We start from the raw sequence: 21,683 nt of genomic DNA, 5'->3' as shown, positions 1-21,683 counted from the left end.
GTATAAAAAACAAAAAGTCGTTACTTATATTAGTATTGCTCTTTACATATGTAATTTAGATTTACATGCCAAAGAGTAATCACATTTGAAAGATTGTAACAAAGATGTAAATGTTTTCTATCTATATAATTGTAGTGTAAATAACAAAAAAATAATTATTTTTCTCTTTGCTTTAACATCATTCAGATCAGAAAGAAATATTCAGATATCTAAATACAATTTTTTATTGTTTATATCTTTTACACAAAGTTTGTGGTTAATGGAAAAGCTGAAGCCCAAAGCCCTCCCTTTTATTGTATACATGCACTAAGTAATGGGACACTGGCTATGTTTGTAGTAAGTTAACAGTGTATTAAGTTAAAGCTACATGTTTGTTTTGTTCACAAACAATAGACATTAATTTAATTACTTATATAAGCAGTGGCCACTAGACCATACCCCCACAATTGTAAGTTATGATCAAGTAGAATGTATACATAATTTCGTGCAAGCAGAAAGTAGCATGAACTATCATGTTGTGAGTTCAATTGGTATGTATCTGAAGCTGAATAAGTTTGAGTTACGGCAAAGCTACAAAGACTTTTGGTGCTATCCCTAATTTTGAACTGTCAGGTATGAAGGTGTAAAAGGTTGAAAGCACCAATATATCATCAGTTTGTTTTTGCTAACAAAAAAGTTAGGCTGTTATATTCTAATTCTCCCAGGTCAGCCTAGCCTGGTGGTTAAAATTGTTGCTTCATGAATAAGAATCATGGATTTTAATAACCAGGTGAATGATTAACCTAAGAGTTGGCAGTTGATAGTACTGCCTTCTCTGAGCATGTCCAAGTTGAAATAAATATAATGCTCTGCCCAGATGAAAGGGTGAGGGTTTGTGTGTATGGTGGGAGGGTAGTGAGTGGTAAAGAGAATTGACTCAAAGACTTCCAAGTCATAAAAGCAACCCTCCTGTGACTATAGATTACATTGATTTCTATCATGTAAACAATTGATCAATCAAAATGTTATTAATTATTTTCATTAAAATAATCAACTAATAGGACTTAGTGATTCCTGTTATTACTGTTTTTGAGTATTACAACTATCCAAGTATTTAAAATGTTATGGTTTCTCAGAATTATTTTTGATTAATTCAGAGTTCTTCAGTTTAATCAGTTAGTCTCAAAACTCATGAAAGTAATTAGGAGAATTTGTTTCCATTTTTTCCAAGGCTCATGTGAGAATACTCATTTAGTTGAATATAATTAGTTAATGTAATCAAGTGGCAAGTTCTGTTAATCACTCAGCTCTGATTATAAAAAATATGTGTAAGGAGAGTTTGAAAAGGATGAAAAATTGCTCAATAAGAAAGATTGATATACTGCATTTTATTAATTGCCAAAATCATTTATCAAGAAATGCAAACAAAAAATAATTTTTATAATATCCTACAATCATATAGAAAAACTATTTATGATAAGCTACCTAACTTTCATTCACATACATAGCTTGTTCATTGCTGATATCTATTTGCATAATTGTTTTCTGCTTGCAGCATGCCCTTTATTTATGTACTATCTTGGTTCATGTTGGTTATCTGATTCATGCATTCATGTTGTCATGTGACAAAAATTCCACCAATAGATATGCTTTTTACACACACAGCTTGTGACTCCCTCTATGCTACTTTATATTAAACTATCACTTCTCATTTGTCAGTGCTTGAGTTAAGACATTTTTGTAAGTTCTTAAATTTTCAAACTGAATTTTAATTTTCATAACATTTATTTCTTGTTTACAACCTGTAGTTTCCATTTAATACTTTGTGATGATATTATTTCAATTTCAAAACTAAAATACTCATATTAATTCATTTTCTGTGTTTGTCTTTCTTTTCCAACACAGTTGTGTTTGATTTACATTATAAATTTCAAATTAAATGCTATTATGTTGGAGGTTGTACATTCTACTAGCACATTTACTCAAGCTTAAGGAGGTGGTAACTCGATTTTGGAATTATTGGCAATTATTTGTTGAGAGATTGCTCATTATTTGAACCAGCCTTCTTTTCCTGATGTTGCTCAACTTCCTCCTGAACAAGCCAAACCTGTTTCAAACAATAATGGTTTTTCCAACCTTTATCTTCCATCTTAATTTCTGCATCTTCCTTGGTTATTTCTGTGAGTTACGTTAGGTGTAATGTGCTTTTTCTGACATGATTTCACAGGTATGTATTGTTTTATCCATTTCTCTGATTCCTTATAATCCTCTGTCTTCCTTGTTACATGATACTTCTTCCTCTAAGTATTTTGTATTTCCACACTCACCTGATATTTTGTTTCATCCTGAGCATTTTGTTTCTTATTTGAATGATGGTATAAGCATGCTTCACTCTCCTTGAGCTGCAGGGTTTGCTTTTGGTTTGCCGTAAAGCTGATTTTCTGTTCCTGGTTTCACAACACTTAGAATCCATTTTACTCAGGTGAAAGTAGATTCTAATTATCATGCTCTTATTGTCCCATGCCTAATTTTCTTCCCTTTATCTTGCCCTCATGTGTATCCTGTGGGATTTGTCTGCCATTCACCTTCTTAAATAATTCACCATGATTCTGAGGTTTCTTGACCTATTTACCTCTTTGTTGGCACATTTGTTCACTTTGGTATTTCTTTACATATGTGATTCCTTTTTGTTGGGATATTCTGGAGAGAGATGCAGTTTTGTCCTACATTTGTTTACTATCTCCTTATATTTGAGACTTATTACACCTTGGTCATCTTATCTATTAGTCAAGTCATTGGAGATCTTCCAGCAATTTTGGAATATCAGGGGGAATCTGTGAGACAGCAATTGTTTCTTTCTCATTAGTTAATTTTTTATTTCACATGGAGCCTTGACAATCCCTACACCTGTTTCCCATTCCTATTTCTTTCTAACCCTTACCCATTCCTTCTACAAGGGGATCTTTTTGGTGTTTTATTCAAAAAAGAGTGTCACTTTACCAAGAATATCAGTGACTATCCTGTGGGTTCTGGTCTAATGGTGGCTTATTCATCTTTGATGAGATTTTGCCACAGGTCTATAGCTCCTTCAATTTTATCATAAGGACCTGTCATCCATTTCCTGCTCCCTTTTCTGTTTTCTCAGGTACCTCTTTCCTTTCCTTTGCCTCAGCATCTTCCCAAATGTCATAATCTGTACAAGGTAGTACAAGATATGCTCTCTTAACATGCCATTAAACCTGTATTCACCCTTTTCCAGTGTTTATTCTAGACTTCCCAAGAAAACTGGAGACTTCTAACCTGTGATTTATCTGTCAGTGTCTTATTTACTTCTTGGTGATATCTAGTTTCCTCATCTCCATATGGAGATGCTTATCTCCATATTTCTATAATGAGACACTAACTTTGGTTTGTTTGTTATTGGATGGTTTATCAATTTTGCACTCTTCCTTTTGGGCTTGCTACAGCCTTATATGTCTTTTATTGGATGGTCAAGACTTTTGCAGGTCTTGAGGGTTGCACTACCACTAATACATGGACAACTAGCTTCTTTTGGCTCATTCCTAACTGGAGTCTGTCTGATATGCATGACTGTTTCCTTCACAAATGGCTTGGGTTGGTTGGATGATCAAGTTGGAGAAATTCTTTCTTGCTTCCACCCAATATCTTATCTATTTGGTATTTTGTTCAACATTCATTTCAGTCAGTCTGAACCATCTCCTCTTCAACCCTCTTTGATGGAACTTGCAGTGGTGAATGCCCTTACTGCTCTATTTATTACTGCTTGTAGGGTTTAATCTCTTTTTGGGGATTTCTTTGGTGGAACGTATTCCCCCGGGTTGTGCTCCTATGAGATTCCTTTAGTGGACTTCTTATAATCAACAGAACCTTGTGTGAGACCTCTTGGATGTTAATTTTTACTCTTTTTCCTTCCTTTGTTGATAGTGGTTGAACTGGCTTCTCACTTTATTGGGGGTTCTGCTTCCTCCCTGTAGTCTGGATTTACATCACTTCATGGATGCTTCACTTTATGGTTTGGTACTTATATCAAGCACCAAGTTGCCTTGATGTCTGGTTTACAACAGAAAGTTCTTACCATATTGTTATCTTGCTGTGCCTTACTTTCTAGTAGGCTTTTCTTCTTCTTGCCCTAAACTTTCTGGTTACGTTCCATACAGACTATTCTATGATTGTGGAATGTATCAATCACCAGGGAGGCACCCATTCTCTTTCTCTTTGTTCTTGAATATTGGATCTCCTGCTTTGGGTCCAGATGTAAGGTATTCACCTCTGTGTGTGTCATGTTCTGGGTGCTTTCAACCTGGTTGCTGATTGTTTTTCCTGCCTAGAAAACATTTATCTGATGGGGTGGGTTTTTTTATCCTCATGTTTTCCAGTGGTTGTGCACTCAGGTGGGTAAACATTTACCGCTATCCTCATTACCAAGCTGTCACAGCTTTTAATTTGATTGGCTTATTGTTCCTTGCCTTCTTATTCTCATCGGTTATTCTGGTTGTCTTCCCATCAGATTAAGCATCTTACTTTGTCTCTGGTGTCTCATTTGTGTCATCCATTGGGGTAAATGCTTCAAGCAGGCACATGGAGCACTCAGCATATTTTTATCTTTCACTATCTGTTTCATGTTGCTCTTTCTTCCTCCTCAGGATGTTGTCTTTCACTTGTTGCCATTCTTCAGCCCTCAGTATGATGATAACTGGTTTTTCTTTTGATTTCTTTATTTTCTTAAGGGCCTCTCTCATGTTTTGATCTGGATTCCTCTCTGTGACTAGGTATACTTCACTTACAGTTACAACAGAAAGTGTTCGTACCTCTGTGTCATGAGTAGTTTTTTTCCTCATAACTTAAAAAGTATCATGATTATGATAATGAAAGTATAGTATATTATAAATATTATACTAACACACATCTACATAAATTTTTATGTAAATTGAACAACAAATAAACTTTATAAACAAATAACTAAACATAGGAGGGGCAGAAAGTGTTCATGCATCTACTTTAATGGTCAGTTGTGTAGCCTTTCAGGTGAATTACTTGGCACAATCTCTTTTCATAGCCCTCCATGATCGTTTGACAGTACTCGACTGGTATTTTCTTCCATTCTTCTTTATAGAAGGCCTCCAACTCTTGCAAGTTCTTTAGATGATGCTGATGAACCTTGGTCTTCAATTCATGCCTAACGTTTTCAATTGGGTTGACATCGGGGGGCTGTGATGGCCACTCTAGCACACTTATATGGTTAATTTGCAACCAGGATTGCACATATTTCGATGTGTGCTTAGGGTCACTGTCGTGCTGGAAGATCCAACGATGCCCAAGCCGCAAGTTCCGAGTATCATTCTTGATATAAGTGCCTAATATATCAACGTACTCTTCTTTTTTCATGATTCCGTTGACGCGGTGAAAGCTGCCTACACCAGAAGAGCTGACGGAACCCCATAGCATGATCAAGGCACCTCCGTGTTTAACTGTAGGGACGGTGTTCTTTGGAAGATTTCGTTCCCCATTCTTACAGAAAATATTGTGAACATCATTGTGGCCGAAAAGCTCGATTTTAGTCTCGTCTGACCAAAGAATACTCTTCCAATAGGTAAAGGGTTTATCTACATGCCTTCTTGCATACCTCAATTGTGCTTCTAAATGAACAGGTTTTAAATATGGAGTTCTATGAGGATGGTATGCTTTAAACCCAGAAGAGCGTAACATGTTCATAACTGTAGAGGTGCTTACTTCAACCCTAATTTCTCTTACCAGTTTCTGTATGTGATTACGTGTTAAACAAGGGTTCCTACTAACTTCTCTTAGAACATTCCTCTTGGTTCTCTCTGGAATTTTGGTGGGGCATCTGGAACAAGGGAGGTTAGCAGTTGATCCTGTAAGCTTAAACTTGGCAATTATGCTTTGAACAGTAGATTTCAGCACATAAAGCAATACCAGAAAGAGACACACAAGACTTGTATTTTACAATAATTCGTTTTTTTTAAATCACTGGACAGTTGTTTCCTGTTCCCCATGATGACCAAGCAGATAACGACGGAGATGGTGCTAAATTGTCGGAAGTAAATTTTTTGCTGGCTAAATTCCAATAATTATGAACCCAGTGTCTAGTTCTGGAATGGTATAATGTAGTTTATTCATCAAAATAAACAAAATTTTTATGGGAATATCATTTTTTTCACATGTTCTGAAATGTACGAACACTTTCTGCTCCTCCTATTTTTGGTTATTTGTTTATTAACAGTTTATTTGTCATTCAATTTACATAAAAATTTATGTAGATGTGTGTTAGTAGAATATTTATAATATATTATACGTCTGTTAGCCTAATCATGATACTTTTTTAAGTTATGAGCAAAAAACTACTCGGGATGCAGGGGTACGAACACTTTCTGTCGTAACTATATCTAGTTTGGTACACAAATCTTAAATTGAAAGTCTATGTTGATTTGATTTGATTTTTTTTTCATGGCCATTAAACAGCAGTGTTCTGTAATATACTAGAAATGGGGTGTTCCAGTAAATTGCTTATAAGTTATTCTTTGCAGTATATTTACTTCTTAAATATGCCTGTTTTAGAATGTACTCACTCTTGAACTTCATGAATAAAGCAGAAGGTGATAGTTGTCTGTTTCTGCCATTCCTTAGATTAAACAAATCAAGTTTTGTCTGCTTTTGAATATGGGGTTTTTGTTCTCATCCACTGCACTGTTGTTATTATTCCTCTGGATGCTCCACTGCATTCACCCCATTTCTTTCAGTGGAATAAGAGAGTCCTTACCAGTTTCTAATTACAAAAAAATTTTTTTTATGTCTATGGCATTTGGCTTAATTCACCTTGCCCTGAGGGCAAAAGTGCACATAAAAACAGTTATAGGAGATAAACATTTGGTTGTTTTCATAATTTTTCAAAATTCAGATATAAAATTTATTAGTGAAGAATTTATTTATTTAACTATTATGAATAAAAATGTAAATATATTGAAAATTTTGATTTTGATTTCACCTCTCTCTGAATGAAAGCATTGTTTATGAATATGGCACTTATAGCTACTTAGGAGGAAGGTTTAAATGGTTTTGAACAAAATGTTGCTTGCTTGAACTTTGTAACTTCAATACATGTGTGGTTTTATTGATTTTAACCAATTACTACTTCTTAAATTTAGTTATGATTTTATGTAAACTGTTATACCAGTGGTTTTGAAAGTGTGGTCTGTGGGGTTGTCCAAAATGCAAGTCTCATCAGAAGCAGTTTCATTCTTGCCATCTATTCAGCTGAGTTTTTTGAGGTAATAAGTAAAAGTGATTAGGTAGAACTGGTAGGTGGTTTATGGGGTCTTTTGCCCTGCTGAAGTGGTTTGCAGATGGAAAAGTTTGAGAACTATTGGTCTGTATATCAGCCTTAAGATGTGTTGAGGAACTAACATAAATACATAGTGAAAACACTTTCTTGTTCTTTTGGATTGTATAAGCCAATTCTGTTTCTTTTTCAGTGAACAACTATGTAGAAATTGGAACAAAGTGACAAAAGCTTAGTTTGGTGATATGGCACTAGAAGAAAGAGATGTTTATGAACAACTTTTACCACTATTGCAGTCCTATTTGTTTTTTAAATCTTGTGAACAGCTTGCTTTGTCATTTTATACTTCATTTGAATTATGATATTGTTGTGTATAGGAAAATAGGGAGTCCTTACCATACTTGGTTTCCAGTCACTGGGGTGGTGTACAGAGGCTTTTCCTCTAATGTTAAAGTGAGTTCCTCCATTCTTAAAGGTGAGGGTGAAGTTGAAGGCCCTTCTGCCCAGGTCTCTAGATGATCTTTTCCAGATGTTAGGAGGAATGGCACCAGCCAATGCAGGACCATACACATAATAGCAGTTCAAATTTGAAGCTTGGCTATACAAAATGTTTTGAAATTTAACATTTTCTTAAATTCAAAATGTATTTCCAACTAATACCCACCTCTTCTCAAACTCTCTTTTTTAGGAACTGATGTTAGATACTGGGACTGAATCATTCTCAAAAAGTGATAACTATATCAGAATGAAGTATTTATATACAATACCAGGATAGAATTCACACTGATGTAGGTAGAGAGTGTCAAGAGATGGGTATCACCAAGGACAGTTGAGTGGGATATAGAAGCCTGAAGCAAGTGAGAAAAATCAGACCAGTGCTTAGATGGTCAAAGGAAGAAACCCTGGTAGTTGAGTAATAGCTGTAAGTTTGGGAAGAGGGAAGTATTATTTGAAATATATTTTCAATTTAGGAAAATGTTAACATTTATGGTGATAAAACACTTGTACGTGCCCTGCAGCATTAGTAACTGTTGGATGTAGGTTACTCTCCATGTTTCTCCTCACAATAGAATAGTCCATTGATTTTGGGTACCCAGACTGTGCAGAAAATGTTTTTGAAAGCAACTGGAACTGACTTGTTATCCTATTCACTTTGCACAGCAGTGAAGCAAGAGGCCAGGGAATCATTGACTTTGTTCTCCCATCATTCAGATATGCAACATCATGAAAATACAGTTAATTTCTCAAATTTCTCAATATGGGGCTTGGCTGTTTGTGTTCTGTGGTCTTTACCAAGCTATACCTGTATTTATACATTGTGATTATTTGTTTATCATCATGGAGGAGGTTGATTTATGTTTCTGTGAGGAGTCTACTTAACGGTAGGCTGTTTATAATTGTTTCAACAATTCAAATTCAAGAATAATTGATCTTTTACGCATGCGTATTGAGGTTCAATTACCTAAATGTGTTCTAGTTTGATTTTAACTGAATCTTTGAATAACAAAAAATGGAGCTAAAAAGATACATTCTACAGCTATAAGTCATTTTTTATTTACGAAGAAATGCCCAGTAATTTTGCTTAGCTACACTTCTTTTATAGTAAAGATAATAAGATTCATTGAGGAATATGAATAATAACTATGAGGATTTTAAATGTTACACTACATGTTAAGAAAGCTTGTGAAATTTAAGTAATCTGGAGAAAGACAAAATGAATTTTTTTTATGATTAAAGAAAACTAAATAACTACAAATAATGAGCTGTCATACTGCCTTTTTCTTTGTTGTTCATTTTACATGTCTTTTATTAGCCATAAAGTAGTGAAACTGTTATTTTAATAAATGATTTACTATTGTATGCTACTTCATTAGTTATCATTCTGTCTAAGTATTACCACGGTGTAATTGTAATGTATATAATTTCTTGTCTTAGTCAATGCTGTACTAAAAATAACATTCCTTTGGTTGTTCATTGGCTTGGCATGGTTAGGTGGTTAGGGTGCTTGACGAACAATTTGAAGGTCAAAGGTTTGTATTTCTATCCTTCCAAATATGTTCACCCTATCAGCCATTGTGTGTTATAATGTGACAGTCAGTCCTACTATTTGTTGGTAAAAGAGTAGCTGAAGAATTGGCAGTGGGTGGTGATGACTAACTGCCTTCTCTCCAGTCTTGCATTGCTAAGTTAGAGGTAGCTCTTGTGTAGCTTTGCATGAAATTCAAGACAAACCAAACCAAAATTAAAAAAAAATCTTCATTTAGTTGCAATTAAATTTTTAAGTCTTTACACACAAGGCTATAACATGGGTGTAGTGCAAGCAGTGTGTTTACACAGGACGTCACTTCAGAGAGGAGGGTGTTGATTGTCAAGTTGATTAACAGAGCAAATTAATGATTTTGGTTTGGGGCACCATCAAACCTAGATATGGCACTGTTTTATATGCAAGAAGGTGAAAGATTGTTTTGAAATAATTTTTTTTTTCATACTGTTAGGAAGTGGTAACAGCTATGGGAAAGTGTTGCAGCGATTTCCAGAGAAAGACTGGGAAGATACTCCATTTTTTGATGGAATAGAATTGGTAAGTTTTAATATTTTGAATTTTTTGTACTAACATATTTAATTTAAAGGCATTCAGGATACAGCCCATTAAATCCAAAGTAGAGGATTTGATAAATTTATGATCATGTATAACTACATATCATGAATATATTTTTAATTTTCCTGTTTAAATTGCCATGTGACTAAGTACAATATAAAGGGTAACCATGAAGCTTGAGATATTGGGGAAGACACTGTTTTTCCTTCTTTTTATCTTTGAATTTGCAATTACACTAAAACAAACTATATTTAGCTATGACAGTTATTAGTGTATTTTGTCATTCATAATCACTCACTCTGTTTTATCCATTGATAACTGTTAATTTATATTTGATGTTAAATAATATATTTTTTAAAAATTCTAAAAGCTTTTTTGTTCATCATGGTCTCATGTTAGTATGATCTTTTGTTTTTTTACTCATGATAGCCTTATTACAGGCTGAATGTAGAGTTACTATATAGGATTATGGAGAAGAGTTGAAATAGTAATGGTTCTTATATATGTTGGTTTTGAAAATCAATAGGTATTTTCATAGTTTTGTAGTACATTTTGTTGTTAAGCTGTATGTTTTGAGGAGAAAATCTAGAAATATATAGTAATGAAAATAATCATAAAAACACTCAAGCAACAAATAATGGCAACTAGATTTTGAATTTATTACTGGTACAAACATTATAAGAGAAAACATAGAAGGAAGGCCATTAGGCTTTTTCTTGCTTCCATACAGTTTATCATTGTATGATTGTGTAATGTTGTTTCAAATGTCCTTTGTTGCTCTCTGTAGCTTGGTCAAGTTGCTTAGTCACTTTTTATATTTTTCAGTTTCTGTATAAATCCATACAATCTTGAGAATGTTGTTATCAGTACCTTGTATTAGCTAAACTCTGTTTGTGAGTGTTCTATATTCCTCTATTAACATCAAAGTGTCATTTCACTGCATTATTGCATTTTTAGATGTTTGTTTTCTTGCTGTTACATGTATCTATAGATATCTTAATGGAAATATGATGGATTCGAGTTTGCTAATATTTCTTAGTGTCATCAATTTTGTGTATACCGCAGATACCATTGAATAAGTTGCATACTCTTGTGTGTATCCCTCACTGTACTTCACTGTAGATGTTATACATAAATATGATACAATTCTTTATGGGATACAACAAATTATTTGTGATTGCTGTCAAACAATTTGTATTGGTTTAATTTCTAAATAGCACATGTTTCCATCTTTGCTCATACTACTTCTTGTGTTACTCACAGGAAACATTTCTGAAACCTCCTGATACAGTCACATTTTGGCAGTTTTCTTTTGTACAGAAATGACAGGTTGTGCAATGGACAAGTGCATGGAGGAGTGGCACTGTTGGTCGATCAGCATGTGCCCATTCTGTCTTTGCCACTCAATACACTCTTGGAGGCTATAGCCATCCATGTTTCCTTGGGTCATAACTTCACTGTTTTCTCTCTTCACCTGTCTCCTGGAGACCTATGATCAATCAGACCTTGATGCTCTCATTGAACAGTTGTCATCTCCCTTTTTAACTGAGGGAGAATTTAATGGACATAATCCACTCCTGGGAGGTACTTATATTGATGGGAGAGGTCACTTTGTAGAGCATATGCTCTCAGATCATAATCTTTGTCTTTTCAGTACTGGTTCTTATACTTATTTTCATGCAACTAGTCAGTTCTTTACTGTTACTGATCTCTCAGTTTGCTCCCCTTCACTATTCTCTCACTTTTCGTGGAGGGTTGACAGTAACACCTGAGGCAGTGATCATTTTCTTACAATTTTGAGAGAGACTGACCATGGTCAGTGATACCCGATCACTAGAAGCTGGATCAAGCCAACTGGCCCTCTTTTACTGCTCTTGCAGAAAATAATTCTTCTATCATCTGTAAGCCATCAATAGATGACTGTGTGGAAGCAGTAACTGACTGTATTATACAGGCAGCTGCTCAGTGTATTCCTTAAACCTTGACACATTTTCCATGATATCCTCTTTTATGGTGGAATTCTGCCTGCCATATGGCATGGAAGGCTCAAAAATGGGCCTAGGATATCTTTTGTAGGTATCCCACACTCTTGAACCGCATCACTTTCCAGCAGGCCCATGCACATGCTCAGCAGGTAAGATGTCAAAGCCAGAAGGAATCTTAGATTAAGTTCAAAACCGGCATATCTTCTACCACCAGTTCCAAATTCATATGGGACGAGATTTGAATGCTCATTGGGGAATATAATTCCGTTCCCCTCTCGGTCATGCTCTCTAATGGCCAGGAAGTAGCTGATGACTGGAGCATTGCCAATACTCTTGGTGAAAGCTTTTGCTGGGTATTTAGCACTTATGCTTCGTCTTCCATCTTTTTAGCCATCAAGACTCTAGCAGAGCAATTATCTCTTTCCTTTTGAGCTGATTGTCTCTATGACTATAATTGTCCCTTTACAGTGGTGGTACTCAAGCTGGCTCTTTATCAGTCTGGCAGTACATCAGTCAGACCTGATGATATACACTATGAGATGCTGCACCATCTCTCTCTTCTGCTTCACTTGCTATCCTTCTGATTGTTTTTAATCAGATTTAGCAGGAGAATGTTTTTCCTGATGCCTGGTGTCAAGATATTGTCTTACCTTTGTCTAAGCCTGGGAAGAATCCCAAGATTCCTTTAAACTACTGTATAATTGTTTTGACAAGCTGTCTCTAAGTTCTTAGAGAGGATGGTTAATGCTTGTCTTGTTTGGTTCTTCAAATCAAACAACCTACTCTTGACCACCAAGTGTGGGTTCTGATGACAGTGCTCTACCATGGACCACCTGATTTGACATGAAACATCAATCAGAGAAGCCTTTCTCAAATGATATCATCTTGTATCGATACTCTTTGACTTTGAGAAGGCTTATAATATGACATGGAGGCATGACATTTTGCGAGACCTTCACTTATATGGATTACATGGTCATTTGCCCATTTTTATGAAAATATTTTAGTGGGCAGGTGATTCTAAGTTCTTGTGGGTTTGACACTTTCCCATTCTTTTCTGCAGGAACTTTGAGTTCCTCAGAGCTGTACTTTGAGTGTCACACTTTTCAGTATAAAGATTAATGCCATCACTGAACAACTCCCTTTTGCTGTTGCAAACGGGTTCCATGTTGGCAACTTTCACATCTCATGTCAGTCGTTGAATATAAGGTATATTAAATGGCAGGTACAGACTGCCCTCATCATTTACTGAAGTGGATTACAGCAAACAGTTTTAACTTCTCTCTCTCTAGAACCATTTGCATGAACTTTTGCTGCTGAAGTTGTGTTACCCGTGGTTCCTTAGACAAAGTTTTTGAGGATTATCTTTGACTGTAAGCTGACCTTTATATCACACATCAAGCAGTTACAAGTCAAATGTACAAGAGAACTGGACATTCTCTGGGTACTCTCTTCTACCACTTGGGAAGTGGATTGATGTTCTATTCTAAAGATATATTGTGCTATTATTCGATCGAAATTAGACTATGGGTCACTGGTCTGTGGCTCTGCAAGGACCTTGGCCTTGAAGATGCTGGATCTCATTCACCATCAGGGATTTCAGCTCTGCATTTGGGCTTTCCACACTTTCCCAATCCAGAGCTTGTACACAGAGTCTCATGAAACTTCTCTTCACTTCTGCTGTTTGCAACTGTCTTTACAGTATGCTTCAAAACTTTGATCCTTACCACAGCATCCTACCTAGGGTTGTATTTTGTATCCAGGTGCAGTTGGATGAATTGGATCTGTCCTCGGATAACATTGCTGTATCTGCTGGTCAGCCCATCCCACCATGGCTTATTATAGTCCCCAAATGTGGTGTTTCTTTAGGTTATTTGAGAAAAGCAGGTACTCCTAATTTGAAGTACTGTCTATTATTTGCTGAACATCTTTCAAACCATCCTTCCATTCCTATTTATACAAATGGTTCGAAATCAGGTGACTGTGTGGGCTATGCCATGGTTTGGTGGTTGTGTGCAGAATCTCCTCTACAGCTTCTGTGTTCACTGTTGAACTGTATGCCATTTCTCTTGCTCTGGATCACATAGAAGCTAAGCAGTACTCAAATTGCACTATTTATACCAGTGGTTCCCAACCTTTTTTATGTCCCACACCCCTAAATAATTTTTATATGTTCTCGTACCCCTCACAGTAATTATTTGTTTAACAATAAAGGTGAAGGTGGCCAAAACAAATGTTATCTCGCACCCCTGGTTGGGAACCACTGATTTATACTGACTTGCTTTTTTTTCTACTGGCCCTGATTTTGCGTCATGTTAGTTCAAACCCTGTTCTTGCTGATATTCAAAACTGACTGGCCCATTTCTCTTTAACATCTACTTCTATCCAGTTTTTCTGGATACTGGGCCACATTGTTATTAGCGGAAAAAAGCTCGCCGACACTGCAGCTAAATTTATCTGCTCTGGCACTATCACCACTGTACTGTGCCTGTTCCATACATGGACTATGGTCCTGATTTCGAGGCTTGGCTCCATGCCAGCTGGCAGTCGACTTGGAGTGAGCAATGCGAAAACAAGCTTTTCCTAATGAAACCCTCTATTGGACTTTGGCTGTCTTGCTTTCGTAAGGATCTGAAACAGGAAGCTGTTCTAACTAGACTACGCATTGGTCACAGTGTTTTAACTCATCGTTTTATTTATCTGGAACTGATGCAACCAGTGTGTAGTCTGTGTAACACTCAGGTTACAATAAGCCATGTTTTACTTTCATGCTGTTGTTATGACTCAATGATAGCACCATTTTAAACATGTTCTGTCCGAAGGTTTGTCCATAACATTAGACAGTGTTGTTGGTGAGGGTGACGCTGTCCATTTTGGTAATGTTTTTAGTTTTTTACAGGCTATTAATCTTTTTAATGCCATTTAAGTTTTCTAATTTATACATTAGACCTTTTTTCATGTGATTCCATTTTGAGAATCAAAGTCCATCAAGTTGGATTTTGAAATTAGAAAATGGCCGTAACGTTAAATAACTCAAAACCAGGACTGAGAAGGCCAACTTGCTGCTGTTTGAACCACCCATTAGTCATCCTGGTGAGCTATTATTAAAATTTTGCTTTTAAAACTTTTGTTACTTTACTTTTTGAAAATGGCCATAACATCAAATAACTCAGAACCAGGACTGGAAAGGCCAACTTCAGGTGACTGACAGTAAGTTTTGTACTTACCTGTTAGTCTTCTGGGTGAGTTATGATAATTACAATTATGCTACAGAAAGTCCTTTACAACTTGTAGGTTTTCTCTTAACATTGTAGACAAGATGTAAACATTGGTTTTATGCTATTTTTTTTTTAAATTTTGTTTTGTTTTACCTTAATTTCCTTTTATGAATTTTACTAAATTTACTTTAATTTTAACTTTTTACCAGATGTTTGGTGCAGATAGCCTTATTGCTTAGTGCCATAAAACACTAAATCAACCAACCAATTTCTAATATTCCACATTCATTAACTTTCCATTTATTATAATTAAAAGTTTTCTGCCATTTATTTGTCCAACTCATCAAACAATCAAAATAATTTTGTAAAGTAGCAGCCAGAAATGATCAGAAATGAGCCTTCCTGTCTCATTCTCCAAAGGCCTTACCCTCATCTTAACAATTTTCTTACTTTTGAAGTAACTGAAGAAATTTTGACAATTTTTGTATTTTTAACCAACTTTTTTCTTTACTTTTGTTTCATAAGTTCCTGTTTTACAAAATCTCTTGTCATCACACTCAATTTAAACATTCTATATTTGTAATGCTTTTCTTTAATTTTATTCTTTATACCATTTGTGAACAAACCTTTTTCCTTTTTTCTATAAAGAACATACATACATATCTTGAACATTTAAGAATTAAAATAATATTCTGCACTTGATTAGTATCTCCAACTAGTTCAGTTGCCCAGTATACAGCAAATAATTTTTGTCTCATTTCTTCAAAATTTGATTTTTGGATATTGTTAAATCAAAATCTCATTAATTCAAACCTCGACAAATAGTTTAAATCTACCAGTGAGCCCAAAATGTATGGAACCTGGCATGCCTAAACTAAGTTCTACTTTACAGTTGACAAGGAGGACCTTGTGGTACAAAAAGCAAAGATCATGGAAAACCAATACAGTGCACAAGATTCTTCAAAAGTCCATACTCATAGGCCTGAATTCATTATTAATCTTTACTTTAACAGTTGTTAAAGTTGTGTGAAAGTGAGGATAATGAGTATGAGGTTTATTAGCTACTTTTCTAGTCTCTTGCAAATGTTGTATTATCTTACCAGTGAATTGTTTTTCATGAAATAACTGACTTGTCTCTCCCAAAAACATAACAAAAATTCTACTTATTTTTGAAGGTCTAGTCATACATTATATATATTTTTATTTATATGAAAAATAAATCAAATAAATCAATTATAAGTAATTTATTCAGCATGAGTAGAGACTTTTGAGGTACTAGGTAGAAACTGTTGAAATGTTACTTCAGTAAATAAGTATTAAATGAGAAAGTAAAGATAAAATTCTGATGGCTTTATGCAAAAATATAAGAGAAGCACTGCTCAAACACTGGTAACAATCTCATTTTATAATATCTTTTTATTATACATGGGTGTTAGATGCTGTTGACCAATTATCATTCATCTGGTCAACAGTTATAATTAAGTACAATGAAAAAGGATGTTTCCTGATTTGTTGGTTTCCATTATTAATTGTTATGGTATCAGTGAAAGCTTCCTTGGTTCACTAATGTATTTAAGACAGAATACTTACACATATAAACGTGTTTGTGTGTACATACATTTGGCATGATAAAAAATTTGGTTAAAAGTTTGTAATTGGATATAAAAATATGTCAGTGCATTGTATTATGTTAAGTATTACAGTTTATCTCAGATAAGTCTCTAATTTATTATGTTACATATGTTAGGTATTACGATTTCATATAGCTGAAAATCTTAATTAAGAAGTTAATTGAACGTCGATATATACCAGATTTATGATAATTGCCCATAAGACTGATACACAGTTTGCTATGTTAAAATATATGTATTTTAAATTGTTTTGTTGTTTGTATTTTAAAATATATTTATGATAAGAAAGAAAATTGTGTGTATCAAATAATCTTGTTGGCAGATATCAGAAATTTGATACACATCAACATTCAGTTAACTTCTAAATTATAGTTAAAGTTTCTGGCTGTTTGAAATCATAATACCTAACATATGTAACATAATAAATCAGAGACTCGTCCAAGATAACTTATAATACATAACAGTTGTTGTAGTATTGAGGTGTTATGAGTGAAATAGATTGAGTGATGAACTAAGCATTCTAATAACATTAGTATTTGTAGCTTGCATCTGTGGAACATGAGAAGCATTAATAGTGTGGGAAGTTTTCTCTTGTTGATTTAAACTAGACATAATCTTATATGATATCTATATTGTTTGCCTTAGTTTTGTCAACCACAAGGATGGAGTCTCTCCACCACTCGTCAACAGCCCACTTTTTTTGTATCTGTTCTAACGGACATTGATGCTAACCGTCACTACTGTGCATGTCTTTCTTTCAATGAACCTGTGGCCATAACTCCAAGCAAACCACCAGATGAAGAAGGTGAGGAAGAAGCATTAGAATCTTCAAATGTTCAACACCATTCCATCATGTATGCCCCAAAATGTTTGGTACTTGTCTCCAGCCTGGACTATTTCACTTCATTCAGAGTGAGTAAAAATCTTTTTAAATGTAAATGTACTGTTGATTGAAGCTGATTATTTTGGTTTATATATATATATATATATATATTTTTTTTTTTGTAGTTGTTATCTTTTAACATGATATTCAGACACCTTAGGCCACTCACATGGTAGATCTTTATAGATATATCAAAATAAATTAATTTGGTAAATAGTAAGCATTTTTTGCAATTAACTGAAATAGAATACACATTGTGTTAGAGAAAATTTTGTATTGGGTTTAGGACATTACATAAAGTTGTGGAAAAACAAATTAAATATTCTTTGATTTTTCCAGAACTGTTTGGGTATTATATACAGTGTGTACATAGAAAATATGGCAGTTCAGATGGAAACTCTCATTGGAAATATTTTAGGTTGTGTTCAAGTTCCTCCACCTGGTAAGTAAACTTAAGCCTAACATCCTGTTAGTCTGTATTACATTACTTTAAAGTATTTAACACTTTGTTTTTGTTCCACATGCTGCTTTCAAAGTATGATAAAAAAAAGTTAAGCAAACAGAAAATCAATTTTTCTTTTCAATTAATGTTCATAATGTGCTTTAACTTATGACATAGAAAAAAAACAGTTAATGTGATCCAATTTCTTTCCATTAAAAATGGAATGAAAACATAATTCTTAGGTAGAAATTTAATGCAGCATATAACAAATAACACATTATGTGCATTGCCATAATATTCACATATCTAAATTAATTTAGGGTGTTAAATGTTGAGAAGTGATTTAAATACCCCTTAAATGTTAGTTGATATGATTTAGTTTGAAAAAAAGTTTTGCTAAAGAAAAAGTTGATTTTTAGATTTCAGTTTAATCCAAAAGAGCCTATATTTTAAAGAAATTAATCAGTCTAAGAAGGCAGAAATGGTATTTATTATAATTTCTGTACATTTGTAAGTATATTTTTAAGTAATAATTTTCACTGAAACCATTAATTATTTATGTTTGTTACTTTTGAGATTCGTATTTTCTTGATGATACATTAACTTTTTCAGAACCAGAGCACCATTATTTCAGTATACAGTAGGTAGAAATAGCCACTTAAAAATCATGTATGAAAACTTGTGAATTTTAAGATTAAAATTATTCATCTAAATCCATTTGTGTTTTTAAAGTGACTGTATTTGTAAAAATTGTTCAAGTTTTATAAAATACTTTTAATATGACTGTGTATACACACGCATACACATAATTTAGCAAATCATCTCTGAGAGAAATATCTTGCTTACCAAATAATTTAATTTTTGTTACCTGCCAAGTATTTTTGAAACCCAGATAAAAAATGTTGATATAAATTTGTCTCTTTTTCATTGTTTTTAATAAAAGAATCATTTATATAAAGTGTCATTAATTTTGTATGAAGTTGCTACCCTTAAGCAGTATCTGTGAATAAAAAATAAACTGACTTGAAACAGTTCTGTTTAAAATAACAAAAGGCAGTACTAAAACATATCAGAGTTAGCATTGAATAAAATTAACTGTTTCTTAGCTTGTACACTGTAGTTGATAAGTATGTTTATTTGTGAAATACAGTTCTTTTGTTTTTGTTTAAATTTTCCATTTTCTCATACTTACTTTTGTGTCAGATAACTATATAACTATATAAGTTCCACATTGTTGAATTTTGTTATTATTTGTATATATTTTATTGGTTGGCAAGCCCTTTTAAGTTTATATTTTATCTCCTTACATAATCTGACAGAGTAAGTACTTTTTTTACATTAGTCTGTTAAGATACAAAGAACTGACTAAATTAAAACTGCAGTCATATTATTTTTTAAAGTATTAAATGAGGTCTCTAAATGTTTCAGACAGTCTTATTAAATTCTTTATAATTATTATTTGTTAGTTGAGGGAATTTTATGAGCATCATTGTGGTTTCTAATATCCAAACTTATTTACACTCAAAAGGTTTCATTAAAAAAAAAACTTATGTCACGCTGTTATAAATTTTGTTTGATGGTGGTTTGTTTCTTTTGCTAAAAGTTATTTGATTAGTCGTGTCATATAAAAATTGTTTAATATTTTTCCTCATTTGACATAGTTACTATTGGCTAGTAGAATTGTCAGCCAGTTTAGAAATAACAATCCTCTAATCAGTGAAAGGATTAAACTGTGTTTATATATGAGACTGCACTGGATTAAGTTTTATATTCCTTAAAAATTAGATCTTTTGTTGCTAATTTTATTTTTTTGTATTTCTTTCAAAAAACTTCAATCTTAAATGTAATAGTTTTGAGCACTTCAATTTTTATTTTAAAGCAAAAATATCATTCTTAGTATATATGAAATGCTATATTTTGTTTACTGTTTAACATTTACTTGAAGCAATTTTATTATTTAGGTGGACCTCAAGTACGATTCTCAATAGGAGCAGGTGACAGACAAGCATTACAGCCACCATTAAGTAGCACATTGCCTGTAACACATACTACTGTATATCAGCTATTCGAACAACTAGGTAGATTTGTTTATAATAGACAGAAAATACGCTATTTCTTTTAACTTAATATAGTGTTGATATTTTAACAAGATTCAAGGAATACATATTTTACAACTGTAAACAACATGCTATGTGTAATGGATGTGGTAAACATAGTGGCATTGAAGAAACCTAATTATATACTCTTCTAATTATTAAAAATTCAGAAGGGACAAGGTAAAGAAGAATATAGTATTAAAAAAATATAACAGATCTGATACTAATGTCTTATGACAAGTGCAATTAACACCATAACAATTGTTATTGTAACAAGTAGATTGTATAAATAGTGCTCCAAACACTGCAGTATTTGTTATGTCCCAACTGTTAATTGAGCTCTTAATTGACTGAAAGGCATTTTTGACAATAGATATGGGAAATATAATGTGGATGAAATAATATTATACACTCTTCTAATTGTTGAAAATACCTAAGGGAGTAAGTAAAGGATCTTGTGGTAAAACATTTAATAGGTCTAATGTTAATGTCTTACCAGAAGTATAATTAATATTGACTGTGGTTCTGAATTTCCATACTTACATGGAATGTGGAAACATTTGTTATGTGAAGATCTCTTGTGTCAGTGTGCTTTAATTATGCAGTGAATCTTTTCAGTAAACAGTCATGTAAACAAGTTTGTAACAACATTTACCATTTCAAGTGTTTCACTTGTCTTGGAATAGAACTATTAGGTCAGAATTTCCTATCACTAGTAATCTCATTGTACCATTTTTGAAGAAATTATTCATTTCTGTAGCAAATCACTGATTTGCAAAAATGGAGTCATTGTGGTGTTAGCATAAATAAGTGCATCACAAACATCATTGATTATAATATTGTGGCATGCTGTATTCTTTTGTTACTTTAAAATTGTTCTTGTAGTTTCATTTCAGTGGATGCACTTTGCAAATATGTAGCAATTACAACTGTACTTGTGTCTTTCAGGATGATTAAAGATGTTTTTGAAGTTCTATCTTAAATGTGTGATTATTTTTGTAACAGACTGTTTCTTTTCCTGCCTTGGAACACATACATTGTCTTGTTTGTGATTGAAATTTGATAACTAATAAAGTGATTTTGATTGATAAAGACGATTTCATCAAAAGAAATTCGGGCCTGGCATGGCCAGGTGGTTAAGGAGCTCAACTCGTAATCTTAGAGTTTTGGGTTTTAATCTCCGTTACATCAAACATGCTCACCCTTTCAGCCTTGGGGGCATTGTGATGTTATGTTCAGTCCCACTATTCGTTGGTGAAAAGAATAGCCCAAGAGTTGGTGGTAGGTATGATGACCAACTTCTTCTCTCTTGTCTTAGGTGGACCTCAAGTACGATTCTCAATAGGAGCAGGTGACAGACGACAGGCAAGCATTACAGCCACCACTAAGTAGCACATTGCCTGTAACACCATGCAGGTGCACAATTATTAGTTTAAACAGTGGTTTAGTTGTATATTTGTTTGAAATATCAAAAAAATAAGTTTTTTTTTAATATGTTTTTGTTGTTGGAAGATAAGTTGGAGATGTACAAT

The 21,683-nt window shown here is 33.7% G+C and overlaps 1 protein-coding gene across 2 annotated transcripts in view; it reads left to right on the top strand.

Annotated features, from left to right (window-relative positions):
- The window catches only part of LOC143235006 (myotubularin-related protein 13-like), a 123,225-nt gene that overhangs the window by 8,018 nt on the left and 93,524 nt on the right, over positions 1 to 21,683 (top strand). For both annotated transcript variants that reach the window (XM_076472711.1, XM_076472710.1), the window contains exons 2-5: positions 9,793 to 9,878; positions 17,376 to 17,642; positions 17,953 to 18,055; positions 20,017 to 20,133. In XM_076472711.1, the coding sequence (XP_076328826.1) occupies positions 9,793 to 9,878; positions 17,376 to 17,642; positions 17,953 to 18,055; positions 20,017 to 20,133 (573 nt within the window). The remainder of the gene's footprint in view (positions 1 to 9,792; positions 9,879 to 17,375; positions 17,643 to 17,952; positions 18,056 to 20,016; positions 20,134 to 21,683) is intronic.

Source organism: Tachypleus tridentatus, chromosome 12 (assembly GCF_004210375.1).
Source record: "Tachypleus tridentatus isolate NWPU-2018 chromosome 12, ASM421037v1, whole genome shotgun sequence".
Taxonomy (NCBI): domain Eukaryota; kingdom Metazoa; phylum Arthropoda; class Merostomata; order Xiphosura; family Limulidae; genus Tachypleus; species Tachypleus tridentatus.
Note: the sequence above shows the minus strand (reverse complement) of the source record. Positions and strands in the feature narration are given on the sequence as shown.